The sequence below is a fragment of the Notechis scutatus genome, chromosome 1 (genome assembly GCF_049901735.1).
Source record: "Notechis scutatus isolate UNSWTSFEM ecotype Mainland chromosome 1, rNotScu1.2, whole genome shotgun sequence".
In the NCBI taxonomy this organism is placed as follows: domain Eukaryota; kingdom Metazoa; phylum Chordata; class Lepidosauria; order Squamata; family Elapidae; genus Notechis; species Notechis scutatus.
This window is the reverse complement of record NC_142009.1, coordinates 164,765,451-164,786,549: the sequence shown is the minus strand read 5'-3', so window position 1 is coordinate 164,786,549 and position 21,099 is coordinate 164,765,451. Positions and strand designations below refer to the sequence as shown.

The 21,099-nt window shown below is 38.3% G+C and overlaps 1 protein-coding gene across 3 annotated transcripts in view; it reads left to right on the top strand.

Annotated features, from left to right (window-relative positions):
* Positions 1-21,099, top strand: part of SPAG16 (sperm associated antigen 16) — a 204,557-nt gene that overhangs the window by 74,004 nt on the left and 109,454 nt on the right. For all 3 annotated transcript variants that reach the window (XM_087949368.1, XM_087949367.1, XM_087949369.1), the window contains 3 exons: positions 2,378-2,521; positions 13,275-13,460; positions 20,164-20,290. In XM_087949368.1, the coding sequence (XP_087805494.1) occupies positions 2,378-2,521; positions 13,275-13,460; positions 20,164-20,290 (457 nt within the window). The remainder of the gene's footprint in view (positions 1-2,377; positions 2,522-13,274; positions 13,461-20,163; positions 20,291-21,099) is intronic.

The window sequence follows — 21,099 nt, the reverse complement described above, 5'->3', positions numbered from 1 at the left end:
AGACGCAGTGGAATGCTCGGTGTCACGGTTCCAGCATGCCGTGGGGACGTGACAATAGCAGGACCCCTTCCTCTCTGTGGCAGCCCCTCAAATATTGGAACACTGCTATCATGTCTCCCCTGGTCCTTCTCTTCACTAGACTAGCCAGGCCCAGTTCCTGTAACCGTTTTTCATATGTTTTAGTCTCCAGTTCCCTAATCATCCTGATTGCCCTTCTCTGCACTTTTTCAAGAGCCTCAACATCTTTTTTTATTGTGTGGTGACCCAAACTGGATGCAGTATTCTAGGTGTGGTCTTACCAAGGCTTTATAAAGTGGTATTAGTACCTGACTTGATCTTGATTGTATCCCTCTGTTAATGCAATTTAGGATTGCATTGGCTTTTTGGCTGCTGCTGCACACTGCTGGTTCATATTTAACAGGTTGTCCACTGAGCCTCCAAGTTCCCTCTTACCGTTACTGCTATTAAGCCTGATTTCATCCAATCTATATGCGTATTTTGGTTTTTCTTGTCTAAGTGTAAGACTTTACTGTTCTCTACATTGAATTTCCTTTTGTTCGATAGGGCCCAGTATTCAAGTCTGTCAAGATCCATCTGGATCTTGAGCCTATCTTCTAGGGTGTTAGTTATTCCTGCCGGGTTAGTATCATCTGCAAATTTGGTAAGTTCTCCTTCTATTCCCTCATCAAAGTCATTTATGAAGATATTGAAGAATACTGGGCCTAAGATGGAACCTTGTGGCACCCTACTACTTACATCCCTCCATGTAGATTTAGACCCATTAAGGACTACTTGTTGAGTATGGTTTGTCAGCCATTTGCGAATCCATCTGAAGGTGATGCTATCTATCTCACTTTTTTCTAGCTTACCAAGAAGGAGGTTGTGGTCTACTTTGTCGAATGCCTTGCTGAAGTCTAAGTATATTATGCCCACAGTATTTCGCTGGTCTACTAATTTAGTCACTATGTTGAAGAATGCTTTCTCTCTGTTGTCTGTTACTTCCTTGCCGTCCTCTCTCTTTAGTGGACCGACTGTTTTCTTGATTTTTTTCTTGTTACTTATATGTTGGAAGAAACTTTTTAAAATTATCTTTGACTTTTGTTGTAAGTCTTTGTTTGTTCTGAGCCTTTGCTTTTCTGACTTCGTCTTTGCAGATTCTGGCTATCTGCTGATATTCTGCCTTAGTTTTGTGTCCCTCTTTCCATTTTTTGTACTTGTCCTTTTTGTCTTTCAATTTGTCAGAGAGATCTTTGTCCAGTCATGCTGGTTCCATATTGGATTTCTTGTTTTTCTTTCTCAGTGGTATTGTGCTGGTCTGGGCTTTTATGATTGTACTTTTCAGAGTTTCCCAAGCTTCTTGAGTTGTTTTCATCTTTAGGACTTTAATCCAAGCAATCTTTCCCAAGTTCTCTCTGAGTTTATTAAAATCATCTCTTTTAAAATCTAAGACTCTGGTGTCATTATGTTCTATTGCTTGTGTTTGTGTTATGTTGAATTCTAGTATGACATGCTCACTCTCACCCAAGGTTCCTGCAGGTTCAACTCCCTCTATCACTTCTTCTCTGTTTGTAAGAATTAAGTCTAGTATGGGTATCCCTCTAGTTCCCTCCTCTATCTTTTGGATAACAAAGTTGTCAGCTAGCTTGCTTAGGAATCTACTTGATTTCTCACTTGGTGCAGAATTAGTTTTCCAATTAATTGTAGTGTGTTTCCTACATGCTGTATAGTAATTCAAATGCCTTTATTCATCATTTCATGTTATCTCCTGAAGCACATATGTTATTACATTAAGAGCAACAGTTTTCTGTTTACTGTTCTGACAAAATTGTGATAATTTTCCCCTTTTGCTATTTTTGTTACAGGGAAGTTACATGTATATTTCTATGTGTAACAGTGTGTGAAAAGAAAATATTAATTTTATAAAAGGGCTACTTTTATAATGTATGTCTGTGCATATATCTGCCAAAAACAGATTCCAATAAACAGTAGGACCAAGAAAAAAAAAGGAACTGGTATTAGTTTTTGTTCTCTGAATAAAAAATGGTAATAGTTAAAAAACTGGACTGAAAGAGCTCAGAAACTAACATTACTTAGGTTCTGTTTCCGATTCTTTGCTGAGTTAACTTCTGCTCTCAAAAAGGCTTTTTCTAGCATGACATATCATAATATGGGAACAAAGCTAGAAATGAGATCAACACAGAAGATCTTTAGATGTAAAAAGCCCAACCCATCTTCACTTTCTCAAATTAGCAACCTTTGGAGCAAACTACTATATTTACCAGAAAGGAACATGACCCTGAATTCCAAACTACACCCAAATCAATATGCTCCTTTTTGTTCAGTTTTAACCTTCACTTTCTCTATTTACTCCTTACAGCTTGGCTTTACATCCAAGAAAAGATATTGTTGTCACTGGAAGTGATGATCACTTATGGAAAATGTGGGCCTTTCCTAATGGGAACATTATCCTGAAGGGTGAAGGTCACACAGATTGGCTTTCTGGATGCTGCTTTCATCCAAGGTAAGTAAAAATAGTGCTGGAAACCAGCATTGATTCTTTTGGGCCTTAACCTGTTAAAAGTGATTACTTTCAGTACATTGTAAATTTTAGTCCACATGCTTCTATATCAGATTTCCAGGTCTCATCTAATTTAATCTTTTAGTTTTTAGATACATGTGGATGTCCATTTTATTTTAATGTCAATTTTATTTTTGTCATTGGTATTTTCTCTAGATTCTTAAATAAGCACAGACACCAGAAAAAATTTACACAATTTAGATTTCAGTCCATAAATAAAATATTCTCTGTACTGCAGCAAATCTCTCTGATCCTAGCTTGCTGTCCAAATTAACTAAACGTCTGTCTGGTTGCTATCAGCTGGAACTTTCGTATTATCTAGCCTACAGCAAGCCTTCAAGGAGGAAAACATAAATGCACTGTGATAAATATAAAATTAAGACTGTTTCCCCCTTTTATAAAGTCCTCCTGAGAGGGGAAAATCTACTTTCCTGGTTGTCCTCTTAGCATTTTATTTTCCTGGGCTTCAGATTTTCTATTCCTCATTATAGGCCAGCTACTTTCCATTAATGTTTTCAATGCCTGAATTGCCTGAAATGGAAATTTCTCTACGTTTTCCTTTAACTTAAAAAAAGTATAGTTCTCCAACTTAGCATGTTGTTGGCATCTTGTTGTGGAAGTCATTTGCGTACTTCTAGAAAGTTTTTCAACTTTCCACAGGGCTATGGTCCTAAAACTCTCTAGTAGGCTTTAATGTAATTGTGGACTCAGTGTGGATACAATGGATACCAACCAGGTTGCATACGAAAATAATAGAATTGAAGTACCAAAGTATATGTATAATAGGAGACTTTAATGCAATTGTAGACTCAACACTGGATTATAAAACTAGAAAAACAAATAAGAATGCTAGGAAAATACTTCCAAAAGCCCTCTTTAAAATGGTGGAAGAACTAAGTATTCAAGATGTTTGGAGAGAGACTTATCCCAAGAAAGAACAATATTCATTTTATTCAAATAGACATATGTCCTGGTCCAGAATAGATATGATGTGGTTATTAGCAGAGCTAAGATCTAACATACAAGAGATAAATATTGAAACAAGCATTTGGGCAGATCATAACCTGAATAAAGCTATATGGAAAGGACAAAAAAAAGAAACCAAGATGGACAATGAATCAAACAATATTAAAAGAAAAGGAATATACTTAGTTTATGGAAAGAGAATTGGTTTTTTTCTTTAAAGAAAATAGAAAAAAAGAAACCTCACTACAAAATTTATGGGATACCGCAAAGGTGTATATTAGAGGATTAATTATAACATGTGGGAAAGAGAAATAAAAAGAGGAGATAAGCACAAATGAAACTAGAAAAAGAATACAAGAGATTAGAGAATGAACTACAGAAAGATCCACAAAAAAGAAGATAAAAAATCAAAATTTTAAAATTTTTAAAAAACGTAAGTTGAATTTGATGGAAAAAGAAGAACAAGCACAAAATATCAAAAGCGCTAAGCAAAACTTTTTTTAAAATGCAAATAAACCAGAAATATGGCTGGCATACAAATTGAAAAAGGAGAAAGAAAAGAAATTGATTGACCAACCAATAGATGATGAAGGGATACCACTATCAAAATGATGATAAAAAAAGAATTCCAAAATATTATGACAAATTATATGATCAAGAGACAATTTCAGAAGATAAAATAAAACAATGCCTACAAAAAGCAAAATTACCAACAGTACCAGAAACAGTTAAAACAGCATTAGAAGAAAGAATAACAATGATGGAATTTACGGAAGCAATTAAAAGACAAAAGAATGGCAAAACACCAGGCCCGGATGGACTACCGGCAGAATTATATAAAGACTTGCAAGACTCTTTAAGTAATATAAAGTTAGAACTGTTCAATGATTTATTGTTAGAGGCGAAGGTACCCAATTCTTGGATGGAAGCTTATGTTACTCTCATACCAAAAGAAGACTCAGACTTGCAACAGACTAAAAATTATAGGCTGATATCACTAGTGAATACGGATTATAACATATTTGCATCAATTATTGCAGAAAGACTACAGAGATTTTTAAATCAGTTTATACACTCAGATCAAAATGGCTTTTTACCTAAGAGACAAATTAAAGATAATAGAATAATTTTGAATACACTAGAGTACTATGAAGTGCATCCAGAGAAGCAAATGATGTTGATCTTTTAGGTGTTTGACAATGTGAACTGGCAGTTTATATTTGCACAATTAAAAGAGATGGACTTTGGGGAGAGATTTATTAAAATGATTAAGGCAATATATTACAAACAAACCACAAAAGTGATGGTAAATGGAGATATGACTGAAAGTGTTAATATTAAGAAGGGTACAAGACAAGGATGTCCCTTGTTGCCATTATTATTTGTATTGACTCTGGAAGTACTGAATAGAAATATTAGACAAGATAGAGAGATAAATGGTATGGAAATTAAAAAGGAAGAGTATAAGTTAAAGGTATTTGCAGATGATTTAGTTTTTATCTTAGAAGATCCACAAGAAACAAGGTTTAAGCTAATGAAAAAAATAGAAGATCATGCAGATAACAGATTAAGTGATGACGCTCCCACAACTTCCAAGGGCAAGCTTTTCCATTGGTTGATTGTTCTCACTGTCAAGTTTCTCCTTATTTCCAGGTTAAATCTCTCCTTGTTCAGTTTCCATCCGTTATTCCTTGTCTGGCCTACAGGTGCCTTGGAAAATAGCTTGACCCCTTCCTCTCTGTGGCTGCCCCTCAAATATTGGAACACTGCTATCATGTCTCCCCTAGTCCTTCTCTTCACTAAACTAGCCATTTATTTATTTATTTTTATTTATTTGATTTGCCAATTGTTTACAAGATAATAAGTATAAGTGTATACATAGTTGTGAATACATGAAATGGGTACATATAAGAAAAATAAAAGAAGAATAAGAGAAACAATAGGACAGGGACGGTAGGCACGTTGGTGCGCTTATGCACGCCCCTACAGACCTCTTAGGAAAGGGGTGAGGTCAATAGTAGACAGTCTAAGGTTAAAGTTTTTGGGGTTTGGGGAAGAAACTACAGAGTTGGGTAGAGTATTCCAGACATTGACCACTCTATTGCTGAAGTCGTATTTCCTGCAATCAAGTTTGGTGCGGTTAACTTTGAGTTTGTATCTATTGTGTGCTCTTGTGTTGTTATGGTTGAAGCTGAAGTATTCATTGACAGGTAGGACATTGCAATGTATGATTTTATATACCATGCTTAAATCAGACCGAAGACGGCGTAATTCAAGGTTTTCTAGTTCTAGAATTTCAAGGTATTCTATAAGGTATTCTACAACGTAAGGTAAGGTATTCTACAACGAGTAGAGGAGTGGAGGTATTCTACAACGAGTAGAGGAGTGGAGATATAAGGTATTCTGCAACGAGTATTCTACATAAGGTATTCTACAACGAGTAGAGGAGTGGAGAACTCTTCTTGTGAAATATTTCTGGACTTTCTCAATTGTGCTAATATCAGATACGTAATGTGGGTTCCAGACTGATGAACTGTATTCGAGTATTGGTCTAGCAAATGTTTTGTATGCTCTGGTTAGTAGTGTGATATTACCAGAGAAAAAGCTACGTAGGATTAGGTTAACAACTCTTAATGCCTTTTTGGCTATGTAGTTGCAGTGGGCTCTAGCACTTAGATCATTAGAGGTGAGTATTCCAAGGTCCTTTACAGAGCTTGGGTCATCAACAAGATCTTGACTATTCAGCTTGTATTTTATTTTCTGATTTTTTTTGCCAATATGTAAGACAGAGCATTTATTTGTTGAGATTTGACGTTGCCATTTGTTTGACCATTCTGATACATAGTCAAGATCTTTTTGTAGGGTAGCAGTATTGTCTGTGGTATTGAACAGCTTTACATCATCAGCGAAAAGAATGCAATTGCTCTTGATATGATCACAGAGGTCATTTATGTAGAGTATGAAGAGAGTTGGTCCTAGAACACTGCCTTGGGGGACACCACTATTGACAGGTACTGGATTTGATAGGACGCTCCCAATTTTGACCATTTGTTGTCTGTTTTCCAGGAATGCTTCTATCCAGTTATTCAGTTGTCCAGAGATACCATAGGATTTTATTTTTAGGAGTAGTTTGTCGTGTACCACTGAATCAAAGGCTTTACAGAAGTCTATGTAGATTGCATCTATTGCTTTGCCCTGGTCGAGTTGTGTCGTCCATATGTTTTTGCAGTGTAAGAGTTGCAGATTACAGGATAGTTTTTTTCTGAAACCAAATTGTTTATTGGAGAGTAGGTTGTTTGTCTCTAAGTGGAGGATGATGGATTGGTTAATAATTGATTCCATGACTTTACAGGTGACGCAGCATAAGGAGATTGGTCTGTAATTTTCAACTAGGCTTGGGTCTCCCTTTTTGAAGATGGGGATGACTGTGGCTTGTGACCATAGGTTAGGCAAGGAGCTGGTCCTGAAAGATTTTTCAAAGATTATGCTTAGAGGTTTGGCTATGGCAGTGGATAGCTTTTTTAAGAAGTAGGCACATATTCCATCCGGTCCAGTAGATAGGGATGGTTTTAGATTGTGTAGTGCTTTTTCAACATTGTCTTCTGTAAAATCGATATGTATTAGATCATTGTTGTTATCTGTGGTACGGCTAGGAAATACTGGGCATGATCCATTGCTGTTTACAAATACTGAGCCGAAGAATGTGTTAAAGATGTTGGCTTTAATGGTGTCTTCGTTGCAGTCTTTACCATCAGGTCCTATCAAGGGTGGGATGCCATGCCCAGTTCCTGTAACCGTTCTTCATATGTTTTAGTCTCCAATCCCCAAATCATCCTGGTTGCTCTTCTCTGTACTTTTTCTAGAGTCTCAACATCTTTTTATAATATGGTGACCAAAACTGGATGCAGTAGGTGTGGTCTTACTAAGGCTTTATAGAGTAGTATTAGGACCTCACTTGATCTCAGTTGTGGCAGGATTGAAAATAAACAGAGAAAAAACCCAAAATTTTAGTAAAGAATATCACAGATAAGCAGAAAAAAGAGTTAATGAAGAGATTAGATATTCAGATTACCAAGAAGGTAAAATACATAGGGATCCAATTAACAGCAAAATGTGTAACGATTAAAGAAGATAATTATTATAAATTGATACAAAAAATTAAGGTAGATTTGGAAAAATGGAAAGGTCTGCAACTATCGCTAATGGGAAGGATAGCTACAATTAAAATGAATATATTACAGAGATTATTGTATTTGTTGCAAACAGTCCCGATAAAGCTGGAAAATATATTTTGAGGATCTTAACAAAATAATATTAAAATATATATGGCAAGGGAAAAAAGCAGGAATTAATTTTAAAATATTACAGGATACAAGAACAAGAGGAGGTTTTAGACTGCCAAACTGGGAATTATACTACCAGGCCGCGGTGTTAACATGGATGAAAGAATTGATTGCACTGAGGAATACAAGATTATTGACTCTGAAGGGACATGATTTGCAATTGGGTTGGCATGCCTTCCCATGGTATGGAAAAAACAAGATACATGGTTAGTTTCAAAGACATATAAGAAATGCTTTATTGTTAGTATGGGAGAAAATCAGAGAACAGCACTATTTGAAAATACCACTTTGGCTTTTGACAATGGAAGCACTTATTCATCCAAACATTTTCAATATGGGAAATATCATTAGATATAAAGATATTTTGAATGAAAAGGGTGAGCTTAAAACTAAATAAGAATTGGGTGAGCAAGGGATCGATGTGGTTTGGTATTCACACGTGCAAATACAATCTAGATATGAAAAAGATGCTAAATTATATGGTTTCTATAGAGAACTGACAGAATTGAATAAGATACTAACAGGACAGAAGAAGATTGATAAAAATATATTTATTTGTATATTTATTTGTTTGTATATTTATTTGTTGGGTATTAAATTAAAAGAGGAACAAGTGAAGGAGAAAATGATAGCATGGGCAAAAAACTTTGGTTATACAATAGAACTAGATAAATGGCAGAAATTATGGGATAGAAATTATAAGTTAACAATGTCAACTGCATATAAAGAAAACTTGTATAAAGTGTTTTATAGATGGCATTTAGCCCCGGCGAGGTTGGCAAGGATGTTTAAAGATAAATCAGCCAAATATTGGAAATGCCACCAGACACCTGGGTCATATTATCATATGTCGTGGACATGTGTAGGATATTGGACAAAAATACGAAGAAAGATTACAGGAATTGGGTATGTCTAGTATAATGAAAAGATGGTCTAGATAGCACTGTTCCAATATTGAAAGGCTCCTAAAAATAGCAACCGTTCATTGTATATTTTAGCCTCCACTCATCTAATCATTTTTGTTGCTCTTCTCTGCAATCTTTCCAGAGCTTCAACATCTTTTTTTATATTGTAGTGACCAGAATTTGATGTAGTATTGCAAGGTTGATCTTATTAAGGCTTTGTAAAGGGGTACTAGAAGTTCATATCATTTTGATTCTATCCCTTTATGCCAGTAACTGTCAATAACTGCGAGAGGGAACTTGGAGTGCTAGTGGACAATCACTTAAATATGAGTCAACAATGTGAGGCAGCAGCCAAAAAAGCTAATGCAATACTGGGCTGCATCAATAGAGAGATAGAATCAGCAAGAAAAATGAAGAAGTACAAATGATGAAACTGAAGTACAAAGAATGGTTGCAGAATTTGGGTATGTCTAGTAATGAAAAGAAGGACTAGGGACAACATGATAGTACTGTTCCAATATTTAAGCGGGTCAAACTATTTTCCAAAGCACCAAAAGGCAACACAAGAAACAATGGTTGGAAATTAATCAAGGAGAGAAGCAACCTAGAACTAAGGAGAAATTTCCTAATGGTGAGAGCAATTAACCAATGGAATAACTTGCCTTCAGAAGTTGTGGGTGCTCCATCACTGAAGGCTTTCAAAAAGAGACTGGACAACCATTTGTCTGAAATGATATAGGATCTCCTGCTCAAGCAGGGGGTTGGACTAGAAGACCACTAAGATCCCTTCCAACTCTATTATTCTATGTTCTATCTTCTATAAATGGTTAAAACAACAACCAAAACTTCACATGATCTTGATACTATTTCTCTCTTGATGCAACCAAGGATGGTATTGACATTTTTGGCAGCTGCAGCATACTGCTGGTTCTCATACTTAAAAATTATTGTTAACATTTGTTGCAACTCTTAGTTCATTTTGAGCCTTAGCTTTCCTGATTTCATCATTGCAGATTCAGGCTACGTACTGGGATTCTGCTTTAGTTATGTGTCCCTCTTTCCATTTTTATACTAATCCTTTTTTTTTCTTTTAATTTATCGGAGAAATCTTTATGCAACCATGGTGGGTTCTTCTTGGATCTCTTGTCTTTCTCTTTTAATATAATCATCCATCCAACTCAATCCCCTACAAGATAAAGGACTCTTTATTGAAGATCGTGGACTGTACTCTACCATTCTGTCCAATAGGATGAAAGGATGAACTACATACCTAGATTAGGTCTGAGAAAGAATAATTGGCCCAATCTCACCCAGCTGTCATTTTTGCCTATGAGAAGACCAAAACCTGATCTCTCTCTACTTCCTGTCCAGTACTTTAACCACTGTATCACATTGGATTTCATATCTATCGATAACACTACATATCTATTTATGATATTTGTCCATTTCCGTCATTTTCAAAGAACACACACATAATTCTTATAATGCCTTGAGAGTAACACTTTACGAATAATAGTTAATAAATGGAATAAAGAGAAAATAGTTACCTATGAGATAGAGCTGTAGAGTATGGTGATACGGAGTAGTTTGAAGTAGTTGTAGGAACAAGTGAGTTCTTGTATATCGTTTGAGACAGAGCATGTTGACCCACTTGGTGACTGGTATTAACTTGTTTATCAAAATAGCCCCTGTTATGTGGGAATTGCACTGATTGCCAGTAAGTCTTGAGGACCAATTTAAAAGGTCAGAATTATTTTCTCAATGCTTACTTACATGATATCATAGGAAGATCATAAAAGAAAGCAGGGCGATTGGGACCTAAATATCTGAACAATTTCTCTTCCATCCCGACCAACATTTAGGTATTCCCTATGTGGCAATGTTTCAGATGATGATTAAAACAGTCCTCTTTCATAGAGCATATTTATTTATTTATTTATTTATTGAATTGTCACTAAAACGCTTAATTACATTTAAGTCAGCAATGGACTTATTTGTTGTTTTTAATGTTTACTTATTATTTGTTCTATGAATGGATTTTATTATTTTTATTATTTATTTATTATTTTATTGGCATTTTATCTATATTGTAAACTACCTGGAGTCAGGTGGCATATAAAGAGAATAAATGCATTCTTTTTAAATCAGACATTTGATTAAACTTCTTTTTAAATCAGATTTTTATTAAACTCCTATATGAATTATCTTATGTAACAATAGTACCGTATTTGCCGGCGTATAAGACGACTGGGCGTATAAGACGACCCCCAACATTTCCACTCAAAATATAGAGTTTGTTATATACTCGCCGTATAAGACTACCCCTCTTCCGCACACCTTCCACATACCAAATAAAAGGTAAAAGAACATCAGATTTGATTTCAACATGTTAATTTATATTCAAATGCTTATGACATGCAGGAAAACTCACAAGGCTGTGAAAGTATGCCAAATAATAGAACATAAGTAATTTTCCGATTCAGAGCAGGTTATAGTTCATAGTTTTATAAAATGTGTGTGTGTGCCTAAATTTCAAATTACCCATTTACCATGACTTGTCATGGACAGGCAACTTTATTAAAAGAATTCTATTTCAGCTAAGCCGGAAAGACACAAATATGGCCTGCAGAAGCATAATTTTCACTCTGATATTAATTGTGGCAATGTTGCATTTTAAACTAGCCATGATTAATTATATCCAAATTTTCACACCCACACTCCCCTTCCTTTAGCTTTCTGAAAACCCCACATTTGCAGATCCCATTTTAGCAATGCATCTAAGATTTGACTTGCCAGCCACTATCATTAAATTATGCTTGCTAAAATATGAACTGAAATATGAACTGAAATATGAACTACCCTGCAAAGCTGCCCATAATGAAGATAAGTTGATCTTGATGTCAATCCTCCTCAGCCTTTCACTTGTCTTTTACTTGATACCACTGCCAAACCTGCTTTTCCATCGATACCAGAGTAAAAAGGTGACATTGCTCCCGCAGCAAGAGAAGACAATGTGGGATGTGAGAAAGAGGAGAAATCGCAGTGAAATTAAGGAAATTAGGCGTTTGTGTTTTTTTCCTTTCCCCTTCGGGACTGGATCTAGAAAGTTGTCATTTTAACATGATCGCCCCTTCTTCTCTTCCCACCCCCAACCTCTGTTTCGTCTTTAAAGAGAAAAAGACACCCATTCTGCTTTATTGTATCTGACATAGTGGGCTTTAGTTCAGAAGCTGATGTCACTCAACAGGCAAGTCCTTTCGAAAACGCCAGGCCCTGCCTGGTCTTACCCAACGCTGCTTGCCAGGGATCTGGCAGGAAAGAAGGAGTTCCAGATCCTTTTTCTTTCTAGCCTCTCCACCTGCCTTTCCCGAGTCCATCCAAGGACGCGCCTGAAAACCAGGTTGATTCTGGGTAACGTCTAAGCCCCAGAGGCGGAGTCCAATCAGTCCCTTCGCCCAGCTCCACAAAAGGTGAAATCGCCAGCGAAGCAAAACAAACGGAAGGAAGAAACCGAGCAAGCCGGGTCAAGAGCTGCGCTACCTCTAGCTGAGCCTTAGCGGTAGTAGGGACCCACATCCCACCTCCGCCCCACCTCAGCGAGAGGAGCCGGCCGGATTGCAGGGCGTAATCCCTCCCTGGCAGAGCTACGGGTAACCCGACACTCAAGGCTACAACTGAATGCAAAGTCCCCGCTCTGAGATCTGCAGCTAATTTACGAGGAACCCTTTGCATAAGCCAGCGCCTGCTATGACCTCAAGGAGAGGGAGAAGCGAGCCTCCTCACCAACAAGGCGAAGAATATATACCCGTATTTGCCGGCGTATAAGACGACCCCCCACTTGGAGGCATGTTTTTCAGGGCAAAAAGTCGTCTTATACGCCGGCAAATACGGTAATTCATGCAGATTTTCATTTTTTCTTTATTTTTCCAATTTGTTAAACAAATAATTTTCAGAAAAGTGCTGATGTTTTAAGAATGTAATATTATAATGGAAATAATTTTTAAACATTAAAAGTTATGTGTATATGTGCTTGGTTTAAACTATTACACATTTTCAGTAGAAAAAAACCTCTCCTTCTTGAAAGCCTATCTTTTAAAAATGGAAACAGTCTTCTATTTATTACTGGGATCTGTAAGCTGAATTCCTCTTCCATCCTCTTCCATTTGCCCCTTACTCTGCTTTGTCTTTAATGTAGTACTTAAACAAGATTAGGCAACCTTTCCCACAGCTTCCAATCAACAGTATACTCCATTACAGAAATATAATACTTTATATTTCTACTTTATAGTAGAAATATAAAGTATTACATTTCTTCGAGCATTTGAAAATAGTAGTAGTAGTACTAGTAGTAGTAGTAGTAGTAGTAGTAGTAGTAGTATGAAAAATGGAGATTTTCATCATATTGACTTGGGAAATTTAATTAAGCAGCTGTGTAAGAACTTTCTTAAAGTTCTAAATCAGATTTATGTTTTTTAATTACAGTGGATCCAAACTTGTTACTTCAAGTGGAGACAAAACAGTTCGTTTATGGGACTTCACGAAGGGTGGGTGCATTCTGAAACTAGAAGGTCATAGCTATGCAGTGTTGGATTGTTCTTGGCATTCATGTGGTGATTTTGTTGCATCTGCCTCTATGGATGAAACAAGTAAAGTCTGGGACCTGAACAGGTACGTGACTGTTTATAATCTGTTTATTTTTTTATATGTGTAAATTTAAATGGGGAGAAAACGTATTTTTAGACAAAATAAACAATAATGTAGAGAACAGCTTTACTGTAACGGTTAAGGCATTAGGTTAGAAACCAGAAAAACATGACTTCTAGTCAGTGGTGGGATTCAAATTTTTTTACTACTGGTTCTGTGGCTTGGTGGGCGTGGCAGGGGAAGGATACTGTAAAATATCCAGTCAGAGGTGGAATTTGCCGGTTTTACGAACTACTCATAATTTCCGCTACCGATTCTCCAGAACTGGTCAGAACCTGCTGAATACCACCTCTGCTTCTAGTCCTGCTTTAGGCATAAATTCAGATGGCTGATCTTAGGCCAATCATTTATAGGCAGTGGCAAATCACTTCTGAAGTAAATGCAGAACAGAGCAAGAATGGATCAGAATTCAGACTCTTTATCCAATACCCCTGTCCAGCCTTGATTCCCCAATTACATAGCAGGCACAGATTAGTTTGAGAGAAGTCAGAACTACTTGATTGCGAAAGGAATTAGAACTCAAGAGTGTAGGTTGCTGTACATCACCCAGCCACAATTTATTGTATCATATTGCTTTATAAAAACCGTTGCAAAGGGCATTTTGATTGTCATGAAAGATTACTGCCCATTTAATGAACTCAGTATTCTATGCAGAACAATATTGTGTAAGGTACCTTAATTCCTCCTGATTTTCTCTAGTGTAAATTGCTTTTGATATATTTGAGAAATAGAGCCTTTTGTAAGTATCTCATGTCCTTTTACACCTTGTGTTTCAGTTTAGTAATATACTTTAAAATACCACAATTTTCCATATTTTTTGTTGTTTTAGTTTGAACTACCGTATGTAAATAAGGGCACTCATTTGGTTGTGCAGATATTAAACTTTAGGTTGGCTTATAATGATGGTTTACAGCCCTAGATTGTGAAGCTAAGAATAATTGTAGTGATCTATCCTGCTTCTTTATTTGTCCCGAAATAACTTATATGACTGACTCTTAAAAACATGTTTCATTGTTTAAGTAGATTGATCCCTTGTATACTTTTCCTATGATCAGAAGGAAGGCTTCTTAATTTTCATAGAATGTAATTGGTTTGATCTCTGACTGTAAATTAATGAATAATAATAGTATTAATATCACATGGTTAATAATAAGTAATTATGTAAGTTGTGTACTTTGACCTGGAATACAGGACAAAGAATTTAAGATTGTTTTGTTTATTCATACTTTTGATGAAATATTCCAAGAGGTGATATAAGATGGGACTTTGTTTAACTAATTTTATGTAACTGAATGCATTTATCTAAAAGAAAGAATGTGGTTTCCCCCCTAAAATGTTATTTTTAAAAAAAATCTGTTGAGACTATAGTAATAGAGGCAAATATTGTAATTTCAGTCTAATCTTTTTTTGAGAGACATTGTTGTATATTCCAGGATATTTACTTTTTAAAAGCTTTATTGCTTCAATAATGTTTTTGAACATTAGTGGAATTAGAGAAATGTATCTAAATCCCACCCTCATGGGTACAGTGCGTTCAGGTATAATGTGACCCTATGTTTTGCAGTTAGAAGTTTGGGAGTCTACAGTATGTACCATGAATAAGGGCTCTTATCCTTCTCCTCTGCAACGTTTCCTGGTTCCTAGCTCCTAGGATTGTCACTTGCAAAGTATCTTGCCCATATCCAGACAACTACCTGTTTTAGATACCCCCTTTGAATGCACACCTCCTGTACTTTACTGTAAAGTAACTTACCCTTCCCATATTAGGGTCCAAAAGTGGGCTTCCTTTCTTTCTTTCTTTAATACTAAGGCTATGTCCATTTCCAAAGAGGCACTTTGCTTAGTTGGATATTCAAGCAAATTTCCTGTTCAGAACTTTGCCACAAAACATGACAATGTCCCATTTCAACAAGATGAATAGCTTGCCATTTGGCTTCACTCATTTATCAGTGGCAAGATAGCCACAGTTAGCAAGATTGATTGGCCAGCTGAGACCAATTAGCTGTTTTCATGTTTTATCAAAAAGCAATGTGTCCCCACAAGGTATTTCCCTGTTGAAAGTCTGCCACATTTAAGCAGATTACCTATGAACTATGAACCATAGTCAAACATATGTATAAGCCTTGCACATAGCCCACTTGCTCTACTACATCAGCTAGAACTGGCAATTGAAACTGTAGCTACAGGTATTCCTGAATATTTTTTTAATCTCAGCAGATGTATGGATGTGACACACTTCTACATGTGGATGTATACATGCAGAGACTACACTCACCCACCAACACACAAAAGAAGCAGAACAAAAATTATAGAAATGTTAATTGAATTAAAGAGTACTGATTGAAATTACTTGCCTTGCTGGTAAAATAAGGCATATCATTTGTAAAACACATTGGTCCTCTATTTGAATGCAGAGGAGCTTCCATCATGACAACAGTGTGACACGACTCTTACCATTTTGATGAAATCAGTAGATCCTGTGTATCCCCTGGTTCATATGATTGGGAGCAGTAGTGGGATTCAAAATCTTTTACTACCGGTTCTGATGGGCATGGCTTGGTGGGCATGGCCATGTGACTGGGTGGGCGTGGCTTTTTTTGCAGCCCCCACCCATTTTTGGGAGCTTCTTAGCCACAGAGGAGCCTCTGGGGGGTCGTTTTTGCTCCCCAAGGCTCCTCTGGGGCTCAGGAAGAAAAGGAACAGAGCATGGGAGGGGCACGCAGCACCCCTCCAAGCTCCGCTTTGGGAGCTTCCTAGCCTCAGAGAAGCCTCTGGGGGGACGTTTTTGCTCCCCTAAGGCTCCTCTGGGGCTCTGGAAGGCAAAAAAATGGAGGGGGGGGCCTGAGCTCCTCACTCCATTTTTTGCCTTCCTGGGCCTCAGCAAGGGAAATCCCGGCACAGCTGATCTTATCTACAGCTGATTATCGGGAGGGGGGGAAAAGAAAGAAATACCTTAGGCAAATGTCATCCAGGCGGGCGGGGTGAGCGAGCATCGGGTGGGAGAGCGACCAGGTGGGGGCGTGGCCAGCCAGAACTTACTACCGATTCGGTGGCCCATGCCAAATTCTTGCTACCGGTTCGCCCGATTCGGTGCGAACCGGCTGAATACCACCACTGAAACAGCCTTATTCTGGTGTTTTTGTGCTGTTCTAAATGCTCAGTTATTTTTTTCTTTCAATTCTTTTACTTCTTCAGTTAGAACTTTGTTCTTCATGAGGCAGAGGAGTGGGTTCCTGGTTTCCAAATGAAAACAATTGTATATCTCTGCTGGACTCCTCTACTACCAACTCCTCCTGGTTTGCTTCTCTATTCTGAGTTACTTCTGACAAGTTTTTGATTTTTTTTGCCCTGGATGAATCTTTGCAGTTCTTCTAGTTCTGCATCTGTGAATACTTTATTTTGTATTATAAATTGATGTTGATCTGCTAACCTCTGTTCTTTTATTTCTGATTCTGGATGTTGTTCTTTCCAGAACTGGTGCATTCATTTCAAATATCCACTTCTTGCTTTGTAATAGCAGATCATTATTTCTTTGATTTCAATCTGGTAAAGACCTTTTTTTCCAGTAATTCTGTAGCTGCTGGCCCTGGTTGCTCAGCTGAGACACGTAGCCCATTTTTCACCAGATATCCAGGAACTCCAACATCTAGTGTGGACCTTGGTTGACATCTGAGCCAATATGGCTTTCTGAAATTTATGTCTCACCATATTTTTCATGGGAGTGACACTCTGAATCTGACTTCTTTGATGACACCTGTCTAGTATGGTTGAACCTCTGGCATGGCTCTCATCTTCCTCAGAGCACACAAGCCCCACAACCACTTCAAGGTAGTGCCTCACTGGGAGATTATTATTGTTGTTGTTATTTGCACAGTCAGCCATATGTTCAGACTGGGTTTGGCATTTTTGCCTGTTTATCGAGTCCTTTCAATATTTATTTTAACATTATATAACATTACACATTTAAAGTATATCAAGAAAAAACAGGAAGTACCTGTTGTAATTAAGATAGATTGTTTATTAGAGCAAAAGATAGGTGGGCAGGAGAAGATCACCAGGCCTGAGCCTCGGCCAAGTTCCTAGGATGAGAGTAGGAGTTGAGTGTCCTGGGCAAAAGTTGCCTTCTTGGTGGCAGACCAGTGCCACCCAATTACTGCCATATTCTTTGGCCTGCAAACCTGCCAATTGTGCTTGCAGAAACCGAGGAGCGCCATGCTCTGTCCCTTTAAAGAGTTTGCTGACCCCTAATAATAGAATCCAACCATAAACCTCAGTCCAATAATTAGGCCAGAAATTTTTATTTGTTTCAGTGACCAGAGATGGCAGTGGGCAGAGTGTGGCATAGTGGATATAAAAGGAAACAGAGCCCTTCATTTCCATTTTTAAAGATTTCAGGATTGTTTTCAGAATAGGTTTTCAGGTTTCAGGATTCTTAGCTATATATTGTATGATTTTAAAAATAAATTAAAAATACTTGGGGAGAATTGAATCCCTGCAATAATGTTCAGAAATGATTGGCTGTCATCCTTTTGTATTGGATGTGTAATATGGACCAGGGGTCGCCAACCTTTTGGACCTCAAGAACCACCAAACTCATAACTTTAAATCCTGCGGACCACTAATATGAATTTTGACTGACGGTGGCTTGCTGACATTGGTGGGAAAGTCAGTCCTATATTCCAGACTGCAGTAGTCACAGGACTGGCCCTTTGGTCATCCCAAAGTAGCTGCACCCTGGTGCACCGGCCTGCCATGGACTGGAGGAGCTGCTCTGGGATGACCAAAGGACCAATCTTGTGACTACTGCAGCTCTGGAATATGAGACTGACTTTACCACCAACGTCAGCAAGACACTCCGGGACAGATTTCCCTACCCCGCCATTGGTCTTACCTTCCAGTTCCAGCTTGCATGGCTCTACTCAAGGTAAGGTTTACGCTCAGTCGAAGGGTGAGGCCAGTGGGTGGTCGGGCCATGTGGGCGGTGCAGCCTTGCATTCCTGTGCAGCCTGGATTAATTGCTTTGGGGAGAGTGTTTGGGGGGGCATTTCTCTGCGGACCACCAAAATTTTCTCGCAGACCACCAGTGGTCTCCAGCCCACTGGTTGGTGACCACTGATATGGACGGAACTTTAGTGCATTAGCATTTCCTTATTAATTAGATATCTTGGATTGCAATTGTGCATTCCTGGAAGGATGTATCAAAATTAATTAAACTCAGCCTTTAAATGCTTGCTGTCTACTCAAGAAGAGACAAAAATCAAATAATATGATTCCTAATTTAAAAGTGTAGAATGGCAGCAGAACTTTGAAATATAGTACCTTCATTGTTTTTTTCTGTATTTCCTTTTTGTCTTTGTTTTAATTTTTGTCTGCTTATTCACCTTTCTCTTGGTTTGTTTCCATGCCATGCTAATTTGCTTTGAATTTTCTTATTTTACATTTGTTCTTTTTAAGAACATAGTTTATATCAATTTATCATATGTATTAGCTCAGTTGTAGGATCCATCTAATTTAACAACCGGTTCTAATGACTGGGTGGGCATGGCTGGGAGGAGGGCATGTGACTGAGTGGGCATGACCAATTTGATGTCACTCATGGCAAGGTGGGGCGGCACAAAGGTGGGGCGGACCAAAGCAGCAGTGGCTGGAGCATTGGATTTAGCTTTGTGCAGCAACAGCAACAGTGATTCTCTGACACCTCATCTCTTGCTGGGTCTCGCTGCCTGACAGGGTTTTAAAAAATATTTTTGCAGCAGGAAACGGTGGGCGGCTACTTCCGGCCTTCGTTGGTGCAGCTGGGCACAACTCCACCCCGAGACACTGGCCTGCTTCCGCTACCTTTTTCCCGGCACAAGGGGCCTCCAATCGCTGCCACTTTCCCAGCGCGAGGGGCCTCCAGCCACCGCTCTTTTCCAGCGCCTAAGTTCAGGCCAGCAAAGAGATGGTGGCTGGAGGCTCCACACACTAGCTAAGAAGCAGCAGCTGCTGCCTTGGTTCAGGCCAGCAAAGAAATGGAGGCTGGCAGCTGCTTACACCAGCAAAGAGGTGGCGGCTGGAGGCTGCTTGCACTGGCAAAGAGATGGTGGCTGGAGACCCCTTGTGCTGGCAAAGAGGTGACGGCTAGAGACACTTTGCAGTGGCAAAGAGGCAATGGTTGCCACCTTGGTTCAGGCCAGCAAAGAGGCAGTGGCTTCTGCCTCGGTTCAGGCTGGCAAAGAGGCCGGGCAAAGGCAGGCAAGTGAGCTGGGCCGCAGGGACCATATGGCCAAGGCAAGTGAGCTAGCGAGCGAGGGTGCCAGAGAGCAGCAGCTGCTATGATGCCAAGGCGGGCGAGGCAAGTTAAGGGGTGACTGGGAGGGGCGGGGGGGGGGCAGCCAATGGTGCAATTAGCCGATTCTCTGAACTGTGCAAAATCTTAACCAGTTTGCCTGAACCAGTCCGAACCAGCTGAATCCCACTTCTGTATTAGCTGCTACATTATTAATATGTAATGTCTTTCAAGAACTTTTAACCATAATGTTTCTAACATTTAATAAATAATTGAATATAAATATTGGGGAGAAATTTATTGTCCATTTGAGCTTTGTTGATGCCAACTCACATTGTCCTTTGATTTTGTTAATTCATTTCACAATTGCTCAAGATATTTAATTGCGTTACTTTACAGTGAACGATGCAGGTATACCTTGCGTGGCCACAAGGATTCAGTAAACAGCATCGAGTTCTTTCCTTTCTCCAATATTATTCTCACCAGCTCTGCAGACAAGACTTTATCTCTGTGGGATGCCAGAACGGTAAGTAGGCTTTGGGATGTATTACTAATTCATGTAAACTGGACAAGTTCAATGGTTGCTTAATGGGCAAAAATTAAATCTGTTTCTATAACAAATCAGGTTCTGGACAGAAATTGTGTGATTACAGAGATGTATTTGGGTTCTACTGAGTGTTACATGAATCGTAATTTTATAGGATATATTATTTCCAAACATTTAGTTTGAATTGTTGTAATTTATGGTAAGCTAGTCCAGGGGTCTCCAACCTTGGCAACTTTAAGCCTGGAAGACTTCAACTCCCATGAAGTCCTTCAGGCTTAAAGTTGCCAAGGTTGGAGACCCCTGGGCTAGATCATATATTTTTGTGGTGTCTTGAAATGCTCATTTCTGTTAGTCTTTAACATCTTTGCAAGGTGAATAGTGAATGGTGACATCCAATTTGAAAAAAGCTAATTATCTAAATCTAAAATAGCCTAACATCAATACCCAGGAAGATACTGGAAAAGATAACAATAAAAAAACAGATCACCAACATCTAGAAACGAGTAAAGTCATAACTAGCAGTTAGCACGGGTTTGTTAAAAACAGATCATGTCAAACCAAACTTATTTCATTCTTCAACATAATGACTAAATTAGTAGACCAGCAAAATACTGTGGGCATAATATACTTAGACTTAGCAGGCATTCAACAAAGTATACCGCAACCTACCTCTTGGTAAGGTAGCTAAAAGTGAGATAGCTAGCATCACCACCAGATGGATTTGTAACTGGCTGACAAACCATACTCAACGAGTAGTCCTTAATGGAGGAAAGTAAGCAGTGGGGTAC